This window comes from Chenopodium quinoa, unplaced genomic scaffold (assembly GCF_001683475.1).
Source record: "Chenopodium quinoa cultivar QQ74 unplaced genomic scaffold, ASM168347v1, whole genome shotgun sequence".
In the NCBI taxonomy this organism is placed as follows: domain Eukaryota; kingdom Viridiplantae; phylum Streptophyta; class Magnoliopsida; order Caryophyllales; family Amaranthaceae; genus Chenopodium; species Chenopodium quinoa.
The window spans coordinates 13,982,544-13,994,033 of record NW_018742738.1 but is presented as its reverse complement, the minus strand read 5'-3'; the positions used below and the strand labels follow the sequence as shown (position 1 = coordinate 13,994,033).

The window sequence follows — 11,490 nt, the reverse complement described above, 5'->3', positions numbered from 1 at the left end:
TCAACCCGAATGGCATTACCATGTAGCAGTAAGTGCCCCATGGCGTTATAAAAGTTGTTTTCTCCATGTCTTCTTCTGCCATGAGAATCTGGTTGTAACCTGCGTACCCATCCATGAACGAGAGAAGTGCGTGATTTACCGTGTTATCTACCAGAATATCGATGTGTGGCAAAGGGAATTCGTCCTTTGGACTTGCCTTATTTAGATCTCGATAGTTGACACACATCCTTACCCTTCCGTCTTTCTTCGGAACTGGGACGACATTGGCGACCCATTCGGGGTATTTGGATACTTTGATGAAACCTGCAGTTATTTGTTTTTGGACTTCTTCTTTTATTTTAAGTGCTACGTTGGGTTTCATTCGACGCAACTTTTGTTTTACAGGTTTCATTCCTGGAATTAGTGGTATAGTTTGTTGAGCTATTTCTCTATTAATGCCTGGCATATCTTCATATGACCAAGCAAATACATCGATAAATTCTTTAAGTAAGTTAATTAAATCGGTTCTTTCTTGTTTATTCAATGTTAATCCGATTTTAACTTCCCTTTTATGAGTTGAATCATTCGAGATGTCAACTATGTCAGTTTCTTCAATTACCGGTGTTTTCTTTTCGAGTGTTTCCATTGCTTTAATAATTTCTTTGTCTTTTTCATCGTTAGCTAAGCAATGCTCGTCATCTTGGGTTAGGGAGGAACACAAGAAGTAAGGAGAATAAGAAATATTATTATACTCTAAGATCATCACATCAAAGAGTGATATGTCCTCAGGGACTGGATCACTAACTATCCTAGAAGAAGAAATAAGAGGGGGAGGTGTTACTACTAAAGACTTAGAAAACTCTAGAGGGAAAGACTCCGACTCAGACTCTGACTCAGACGACTCCTCAAACATCGGTCCCTGTCCTTTCGTGATTGATATTTTCCTTCCGCTTGGAGTAGTCACTTTGATAGTCTTGCGCCACCCTTATAGTGATCCTTCAGCTGGAGTAATTAACTTCGAGGGTCGAAGCTTTCACCTTGTAGGACTGTTTGAATGAGCGAGGAGTTATCTTCTTCATAAGTTGGTTCATTCTTTTCTCGCCCAAACAATAATCCCATGACGTTAAAGTCAAAGCATGGGGGTGCTTTCTCCTTATGGACGGGAGTTGGGATTTCATCAGTGAAGTAGCAATCCAAGAAAATCTCGAATCTCGGTTGTCTTATGCCGTTTACAACAAATGGCTCGGGAAATTCATGACATGGATAGTCCTCTCCTTCTTTTATGAACTGACCATTAAGCGTAAGAGGATACTGATTCATTGGAATTGCTTTCTTTTGAATGCGAGCGTCCCTACGTGCTTTCAACTTTTCCTGGGCTCGCTTGAGATCTTTCCGAGTCGGTTCAAAACCAAGTCCGAAAGTATCTAACTTAGGGAGGCAAGGTGACTCCAGCGGTTTTGCCATTCCTTTCTTTTTTCCTAAAGTCATCCCAGGAAAGTGTCCTTGTTTCTTCAGCATGGCGTTGACAATCATGTTGGAATGGGGGTCATGGCAAAGAGGGGTCCTCTCATCCTCCTGGATTAAGGAGACTTCTTCGTTAAAGCCCCATAAATCTTCATCATCTTCGTCGTGCTCTACATTAATGATTGGATTCTCTATGGATTTGATTCTCATGGGCGAAGCATCTATAGTGATTGGAATTCCGCCAACTATAGATTTTACTTGTTGGTGAAGAGATGAAGGGACGACCTTTAGATCATGAAGCCAAGGGCGTCCCAACAATAAGTTGAATGAAGCTTTGATGTCCACTACTTGGAAAGTAGTAGCATGTTCTATTGCTCCTGCCGTTACATTCAGGGTATTTTTGCTAAGAGCTTGACGACGAGTATTATCGTAGGCTCTTATTCCTTGTTTGAACGGAGTTAAGTCTTCATCCCTTATGCCGAGCATCCTCGCATTTCTAAGTGGACAGACATTGATAGCCGATCCATTATCTACAAGAGTCATAGGAACATTCATCCTTTTGCAAACTACCGTGAGGTTTAATGCCTTGTAATGTTTGTCACCTTCTGGGGGTAAATCTTTGTCAGAAAAGGTGATCAAATTAATCGGACTAGGAAGGTCACTTATGAGGAAGTTGGCTAGTCCCTCAGGAGTAGTGTCAGAATCTATCCCGATTTTATCCAAGGCATTCATTACAGCCAACCTATGTTCTCGAGATGTTGCCAGAAGTTTCCACACATTCATTTCAACTTTTGTCTTCTTAAACTGTTTAACAATGTCATTATCTTCGGTGATAGGTATGGGAACTTGGTGTATGGTTGGCATAGGTTGTGTTGAAATGGGAGGTTGCATTCTCCCAGATCTTGTGAGGACATCTATCGATGAATCTTCTTCAGCCCAAATGTCATCCGTGGTGTATGACACAGAAGGTGAAGATCCTACTATGTCCTTTAGATAGACATCTTCTTCATCACTGTCCCAGACTCCATTAATGGTTGTATCCTCTTCTTGTTGAACTTGGACCAGTTTCTTTTCATCAATCATTTTCTATACCAAATCCTTGAATTTGAAACAGTTTTCTATAGTGTGACCCCCTGATTGATGATACTGACAGTAATATCTATCTGTCCTTTTTAATGACTCGAAAGGTCTCGGTTCGAGAGGTTTGACCTCGCCACTCTCGGAGAGCATTTTGAACATTGCGCATATGGGATCCCAATTGGAGTGTAGATTCTATTGCTCTTCTTGGATTTTTCAGTGACTTGAAAGGGAAAGTGCTTTGCCTCATAAGTCGTTCTCACTGGTGTGAATTCTCTTTTAGGTTCTTCTTTCGAAAGTGGAAGCTCATCATATTTCTTATGGAGTTCGTTCATAAATTTGAGAGCTTCACGTAGTAGTTGTGATACCTCCCTCATAAACAGTGTGAGAAATTGTATATCTTCCTTATTTACCAGTTGTGGAAGGTTATCCTTGACATCGAAAAAGATTTCCTCTTCTTTTTCTTTGACACAAATTTCTTTGACAGGTTTAATGAGAGATGAGGGGTCAACCTCGTTTTCTTCATCGGAGATAGCTAGGTTATGAGCGAGAGGTGCATTGTCAATACTTGGCTTCTTACTGGCAGGGGGAAACGACAGTTTGTTATTGTCGATTAGGTCTTGGATAGCTTCCTTAAGCTTCCAACAGCTTTCAGTGAGATGGCCCTACCTTGGTAATACTTGCAGTGTGCATTGGGGTTCCAGTTAACCGATCTCTTCTCAACTGGTGGGTCCCTAAATGGTCCAATAGGAGTTATAAGACCTTTTGCATTTAATCGATCAAATGCGGTGTCATAACTCATGCCAATAGGAGTGAAGTTCCTCCCAAATGGTTTCTTCAGTCCTTGGTTGTTCATGGCAAGAACTTCTCCTAAATTAAAGGTGCTAACATTATTTGAGTGGGTGGTTTTGGAAGAAGAAGGATTGTCGTTCTTCTTTCCTTTCCAGCCACTGTTGGAGTTGTTGTTGGCAGCTTTTGACTTAGCCAAGTCATCTTCAATATTGATCCCAATGTCATAAACGACCTTGAAGGTATGGAGATTATTTTGATACTTGAGATGCTTGGAATATTTTTCTTGGAGATTCTTGATGAACAGTCTCACAGACTCTTTTTCACTTGGCACCTCAATCATTTTAGCCGATGTTTCTCTCCATTTGTTAAATAAAGAGGTGAAACCTTCATTCTCTTTCTGCTTGAGGATTTCAAGTTCTCTATGGTCAGTCTCGACTTGAATGTTGCACTTGTACCTATCAACGAAAGCATTTTCTATAGACTCCCAGGTAGAGGTCTTTTCTTTCTCGAGAGAAAAGAACCATTGTTGGCAGACGGTCTCGAGAGATAGTGAGAACAGAGAGGGGAAGACTTTCTTATCGATACCCTTAATACTCATTATTGTTTCAAATGATCTTAAATGAAAGTAAGGGTTGTCAATTGCTCTGAATTTTGGGATGTCGTTGGCGCTGAACTTCTGCGGAAGAAGCTCTTTGTCCACCGAGACCCCTTGTGATGTAAGCTCTTGAAACTTGTAGTCGCTAGACAACTTGCTTAGACTCTCTTGCATGAGGTCCATTTGTTGTTGCTTCACGGGATCATCAATCTTGAGTGCGAGAAGCTTCAGTGTCTCAATCACGGTAGCCAGTTGGTTATTAAGATCATTGACTTCTTCTTGAGTTTCCATTATAATCTTAGCTTTTCTCTTGCGAGCTATGGGTTTGTCGAAAAGTTGGACTTGTACGAAGAGGTTATCTTTGATTAACCGTCCTTCCTTTCTTGACCATGCGCTGTAAATTAAACCATTTTGCGTTTTAATTACTTGACTCGAATCAACTTGACTTTATGGTTTATTTTAAGGGGAAGGAGAAAGAAAAGGGAAAAAAGATGTCTATTTTTTGCAAAAATAATGTACATATTTTTAAGGAACTGAGTATAGTTTTTTTTTATTGGAGGATTAATATCCGACTTACTCCCCTAAAAAAAATGACGGAAAAAACGCGCACACAAGACTCTCTTAAACATGGTCAAAGTATGTGTATTGGTGTGTGCGTTGAGTGTAAGTGACATGCTTGGACTCTTGTGTAAGACCATGGGACTTAGTGCCTAAACTCGATTATTGACTCAATTAAATACTATTGACAGCAAAATTAATCGAATTAAACAGAAGACTGATTAATTAGACCCTAGGTGATGACTCGACAATTAATCCGAACTGTCGGCCAAGCAACAGGACTGGCGTCGCACTTTGGAGCTTGGCGCCAGACGACAGAGGTGTCGTCAGGCGCTACACTCCATAATGTGGCGCTACAGCTCAGACCTTTGCGCCAGTATTGGAGCTTCGGTCTAGGACTGTTTTCGGTGTTATTAGTCAATCGGGGTATGCCTAAAGTCGTACTAGGTCAATTCCGATTAAAATATTAGACTTTATTGACTCAAATTAATTAATTAATTAGGCAAAGTTATTTAAGTCATTAATTTTTTTAGTCTCAACACAAGTCAACAAACAGTTAAGAGAAACATAGAATATATATGCACAACAAATAATGCACAATTAGTCAAGTAGGCACAATATGATGCAATGCGTTTGCAACCTAACCATGGCTCTAGTTCTCTAAAGTTCGGGATATGGTTTAGTCAAAAAGGGTCCATGGTTAATTGTCCGAATGCACCGCGCGGAAGCCTAACCGTGAAGGGTTGGTGCGAGTGGATGGGAAACCGCGAGTTTTAGAAAAAACTCGCTTCCATGGTTTGGTGAATTCAACATCTCGGATGTACCCTTTGTTGCACGGAGCGTTCAATCGGGTAGATGGAGCATGAATTCCCAGAGGGTTATGTCCATATGTAGAACACATATGGGTTTGAGAAAAGTGAGAAAAAATTCAATCAGGAAGTAGGATCGAGCAAACAATACAAAAAACCGGTCGAAATTAGAACGCATATTTCTGGCTCGGTATTGGGGGAAATTTGCGCCAGGAATCAGAGACTGGCGCAAGATTTTAACTGTAGCGCCTGGCGCCAATACTGGCGTCTAGCGCTACGACTAAAACACTGGCGCCAAGCTCTGGCCCCTGACGCTACTTCCCACATGCCTCAGCAGCTTTGTGTGCTCGATAAAATTTTCCAGTTTCGCGCGGTGTTATTTTTGTCCTAGTTGTGGAAGATATTTCTCAAATTTCCTACGTGTAAAATCCTATGTTTTTAACTCATTACGGATGGTCTTTCTAATGAGATCTTTTTTATGCATATGAAAATAATGTTAATCAAAATTACGCACATGAAATACTTAGAAAGTTTCGAGTCTCATCCACTCATTCTAAATCATTGCCGAAACAAATTCCGGAATTAAAATAGAAATCCTCCCCAGTGGAGTCGCCAAAAACAGTAGGGAATAAATTTCAAGCGTTAATACCACTAGCTTGAACCCCACTGTGATCATACACTAAAGTACGGTGGCGTCCAAAAGGGAAGAAGATAGAGCAAAGAGTCGCCAATAAGTTTTTTAGGAACTTGTAAACCGTTCACAGGGTGAAGGTTACACCCCTTAACGATCCAAGAGATCGTCAACTCCATAAGGTCTAGAACCAAATAAGGGTTCGGGGATGAAGGTACAAATCCAACCTAAAAGAGATTGAGCCTGCCCTAATAATAGGCCTCTACTTTATTCTGATCGTATTCATGTGCGCTTTCTGATTAACATGCAATCAATAGGATTACCCTAAACCTGTTTAATCTATGTTGGTTGAATTTAATGCACAAATAAAACTATTATTGGAGATAACTTGAATTATAATCATATTAACCCTAAAAAGATTATTAAATATCTTATTGAACGTGATTACAATTACCAATTCCCTTTAAACACGCATAAAGGATGTGATCAAGCAATAACAAAATAAAATATGTATCAAGCAACATAATAATAAAATAAATATAAATCATGATCATAAAATTATAACAATGAAATAATCATCATAATAACAATCATATTAACCATAATAATAATCATGAATCATCTTAAAGCATAATAAAAATAGCAAGATCCTAGGCATGATACTAACAAGATTAAATATTAGGAAGAAAATAGGAAGCATCGTAACAATCATATTTAATTTTAAAATTACCCTAGACATGATACTAGGAATATCATAATAACAATATAAACATGATGTCTACATCATAACATTTATAAATCAATTAAAGTACTTACTTTGATGCTTCGTACCTCTTTCTAATAACAAAATACACACGTTAGTAACTTCAAGGAAAATAATAAAACAAAACAATTAAATTAAATAATTGAAATAGAGATTTGGGACCAAACCCTCACAAATTAAAACCTTTCACGTCTAGGGCGAAGACAACTTCGAATATGGCTAGGTGTTTCTAGATCTTGTGAATGCGGAATTTTGTACGTGAAAAACAAAGTTTAGAAGAAAGAAAGAAAGAGATGAATGAATTAAAGAATGCTAAAGAATTAATGATTGTAGATGAAAACTTGTGTATGAGGAGAATCGGTGAATGATATATGTAGATGATTCAATGAAAACGGAGTTTTTAATACGATATTTATAGAGAAAATCAGCCAAAAAGATAAATTAAACAAAACAGATTCTGACGCATAAAAAACAGAGCTGGCGCCAACCCTGGCTAGCTGGTTCCAGGCACCAACACTAGCGCCAGGCGCCAATGGCTAGCGCTAGGCGCCAGTCCTGGTTCCAGGCGCCAAGGCCTGGGGTTAGGCGCCAAGCCTAATTTTAACGCGTTTTCGAAAATCAGATAAGTTTGCCGTACTGGACGATAAAATCATATAATTTCCTCAAAAATGATATTTGATTTTAATTAAAACTCTGAAAAGTCGAAAGTCAATTTATCAACGCTAATTGAATTAGGAATGAAAAGAACCTTCTAGAAGATTCTAGAAGACTAAAACCATTCCTAGTTGCATTAGGAATGATAAATCATATTAGGCCCTCCCCTAGATCATTGGGCCGCATATAAAGCTCAAACCGGGCCCAGTTTAATAAATTGGCCATAACTTCCTCAATATTCATCGGAATTGGGCTTATAATATATCGTTGGAAATCTCTTGTCAAGCCCCATCTAACTACACTACTATTGGACCCATATCATGGACCAACCAAACTGGATTGGCTGTTTTCTTAAAATAAGTTTTCAAAAACAGAGAGAAGAAGAAAGAATTAAAACTTTCCGCAACACTAGACTTTCCACACTTTCACTTCATTCGATTATGATTCGACGTGAAAGGTACTCATCACCGGGTTTGGTTTTGGGGAGACACAAATGGGTGTCTACAGTATGCGATCACCCTTCCATTCTGCTGTAGGACACATCCCAGACCATGCTTCGAGGCATCACTATACACTTCGAATCCTTCTATCCCATCAGGTAATACCAGCATTGGTGCAGTGGTCAATCGCTCTTTGAGGGTATGAAAAGATGACTCACAACTCTCGTTCCACTCAAACTTGCTCTGCTTCTTCATAAGAGTAGTCATGGGTCTGGCTGTCCTCGAAAAATCCTTGACAAACCTTCTATAATATCCAGCTAATCCCAAAAACTACGAACATCAGTCACATTCTTAGGTGTAGGCCACTCACTCACCGCCTTGATCTTCACAAGATCTACTGATACACCCTCCATCGAAATATAATGCCCCAAAAATGCAACTTTCTCCAACCAGAACTCACACTTGGAAAACTTAGCATACAACTTGTTCTTTCTAAGAGTTTCAAGGGTAGTTCTCAAGTGCTCAACATGTTCTTCCTCATTCTTCAAATGCACCAAAATGTCATCAATAAACACAACTACAAACTTATCCAAATACTCATGAAACACTCGGTTCATCAAGTCCATAAATATGGCTGGTGCATTGGTTAAACCAAAAGGCATGACTGTAAATTCGTAATGTCCATACCTAGTTCTAAAGGCTGTTTTTGGAATGTCTTTATCTGCAACCTTCAACTGATGATACCCCGACCTCTAGTCAATCTTTGAAAACACGCTTGCCCCCTTCAGTTGGTCAAACAAGTCATCTATCCTAGGTAGAGGGTACTTATTCTTTACAGTCACATTATTCAACTCTCTATAATCAATACATAGCCTCAAACATCCATCCTTCTTTTTCACAAATAGCACAGGTGCTCCCCAAGGTGATGCACTGGGCCTAATGAACCCCTTGTCTAACAACTCCTGCAATTGAGCCTTTAGTTCACTCATATCAGCCGGTGACATTCTATACGGTGCTTTAGAGATAGGTGCAGCTCCTGGAACTAAGTAAATGGTAAACTCAACTTCCCTCTTAGGTGGAATTCCCAAAATCTCTTCTGGAAAGACATCTAAAAACTCATTCACAATGGGCACATCCTCCATCCGCCTATTCTCACTTATATCAAATCTTGAACACAACAAAAGTACAATGGACATCCCTTATTCACTAGCTTCTTCACTTTCATAGCAGAAATGATCCCAAAACCTTTAGGCTTCCTTAACCGTCTATAGGACGCTTTCTTACCCAAAGGATCATTCACTTGCACCCTCTACATCTCACAGTCTATCTTAGCCTTGTATAAACTCAGCCAATCCATCCCCAGAATTACATCTAAGTCTCCTAGGTTAAACTCAATAAGGCCTGATGGAAAGATAGCTTCTCCTATTTTCAAAGGCAAGCCTATGAATATTTTATTACAATGAACAAGTTTGCCCGTAGGCAGACTGACTGACACATCAACATGACTCGATTCAGTTAAGTTTAACTTGCGCACAACAGATGTAGAAATGAAAGAATAAGCTGCTCCAGAGTCAAATAGAGTATTGACAAAGATAGATTAAATAGAAAAAGTACCAGTAACTACATCCGAGGACCTCTCAGCTTCTCCCTTGCTCATCACAGACAAGCGGCCGGGAGTGTTGTTTCTTGCCTGATACCCATTGTTGTTGTTGCCTGAGCTGTTGCTGTTGCCATTGCCATTGCCAGACGTGTTGTTATTGTTGCTACCATTCCCAAACTTCCCATTTTGACCATTTCCCCTATTCCCCTGGTTGTTAAAATTGTTAGGCCTTTGCTGGGTGTTCCCACCATTCCCACCATTTCCCTGTTGTTTCTGTTTGGTGTAACACTCATACTCCCTGTGTCCCCTTTTGTTGCAGAACCTGCAGGTCACCAAATTCCCATCACAGTCTCTCCCAGGATGGTTCCTTCTACACTTCTTACAGTGGTAGGTTCTCTCTCCATTGCTAGGATTGGAAGAACTGCTAACATTCTGGTTACCCCTATCAAACGAGTTCCCATTCTTAGACCTCTTAAAATTACCCTGGTTCTCAGATTTCCCAAAATCCTTCCTTTTCTCCCCAGCTTTAGCACTCGCACTAGCAGTCCTAGTATTCAGATGGTACACATGGGAAGCTCTCTCATACACCTTGTCAAGGGTTTTGAAAACTTTTCCGGCTAGGTCCTTCTATAACTCGTCAGTCAATCCCGGCTCAAACCTCTGAGCCTTCAGCTCTTTAGTTGGTACTACCTCAGGAGCAAACCTAGAAAGGGTCATAAACTTATTATAGTACTCAGAGATTGACATGTCTCCCATTGCCAGGCTTATAAACTCCCGAGCCTTCTGTTTCTTAAGGAATGGGGGGTAAAACTTGCCCCTCAAGGAGGTCTTAAAAACTTCCCACCCAAAGCTAGGTTTGGCCCTAACGGTCACAGCATTGTCTTTCCACCAGATATCAGCCTCGTCCTTAAGGTACATAGCGGCCTGGTCCACTTTCATACCCTCAGGACAGTTGAGTGCCACGAACAGCTTATCAAACTCTCGAATCCAGTTTTCTAGGAAAGTAGGGTCAGCAACTCCCCTAAAAATTGGTGGTCTAACCTGGGCCAGCTTCTCAAACATTTCATCTTGGGGGTCGACTTGGTCTCCCCGGTTTTGGATCACATTTTCAGCCAACAAACGAATAGCATCAGCTAAGGCAGCGTTCTCAGCCATTCTAGCTCTACGCCTGAAATAAAATAAATATGCACTCCATTTTAAACGAAACCCAAATACTATTCACACATATTCATTGAATCACAATATTAAATTTGTCAAATAAATTGGTTCAAAAGGGTACCTTGAGATTGCACCCCCTTGTCCCAAGCAAAACCACACAATAAGAGCACGATTCATACGCAGGATAAAATGAAGTTAAGAAAATAATTTCCCCATCCCGCGACACTCTTATTAAGTTTGACCATAGATAAAGAAATTTTCCCCAAGAAGTATATGATTACAAAAATTAAACTTGCTCTTGCTCACAAATAAAAGTGAAATGAAGCTCTTAAAAAAATAAAATATTAACTTCTTATTATAGCTCATATAAAGGTATCAATCTGTAGGGGAATAATTTCAAGCCTTTAATCCCACTAGCTTGAACCCCACTGTGATCATACACTAAAGTACGGTGGCGTCTAAAAGGGAAGAAGATAGAGCAAAAGAGTCGCCAACAAGTTTTTTAGGAACTTGTAAACCGTTCACGAGGAGAAGGTTACACCCCTTAACGATCCAAGAGATCGTCAACTCCATAAGGTCTAGAACCAAATAAGGGTTCGGGGATGAAGGTACAAATCCAACCTAAAAGAGATTGAATCTGCCCTAATAATAGGCCTCTACTTTATTCTGATCGTATCCATGTGCGCTTTCTAATTAACATGCAATCAATAGGATTAACCCTAAACCTGTTTATCTATGTTGGTTGAATTTAATGCACAAATAAATTAATATTGGCGATCACTTGAATTATAATCACAGTTAACCCTAAACAAGATTATTAATTATCTTATTAAGCGTGATGACAAGTACCAAATTCCCTTTAAACATGCATAAAAGGCGATCAAGCAATAAATATAAATCAAGCAACATAATAATCAAAGTATAAAATATAATCATGATCATAAAATTGTAATAATGAAATAATCATCAT

The 11,490-nt window shown here is 39.6% G+C and overlaps 1 protein-coding gene across 1 annotated transcript; it reads right to left on the bottom strand.

The window, feature by feature from the left end:
- Nucleotides 1-9,071: 9,071 nt before the first annotated feature.
- On the bottom strand, nt 9,072-10,517 carry LOC110724110 (GATA zinc finger domain-containing protein 8-like). The gene is made up of 3 exons (XM_021903506.1): nt 10,021-10,517; nt 9,377-9,909; nt 9,072-9,322 (listed from the first exon to the last, which is right to left on the bottom strand). Exons 1-3 carry the CDS (start codon nt 10,515-10,517, stop codon nt 9,072-9,074), a joined length of 1,281 nt encoding a protein of 426 aa, XP_021759198.1.
- Between the last annotated feature and the right edge of the window lie 973 nt (nt 10,518-11,490).

Bases quoted from the DNA above. Each gene is read 5' to 3' on its own strand.
- LOC110724110 (XM_021903506.1), bottom strand. From the start codon at position 10,517: ATGGCTGAGAACGCTGCCTTAGCTGATGCTATTCGTTTGTTGGCTGAA. The intron at 9,910-10,020 runs GTTTGAGCCGGG...TCTGAATACTAG, and splicing joins AAAGAGCTGAAGGCTCAGAG to GACTGCTAGTGCGAGTGCTA. The intron at 9,323-9,376 runs GTACTTTTTCTA...ACTCTGGAGCAG, and splicing joins GTCCTCGGATGTAGTTACTG to CTTATTCTTTCATTTCTACA.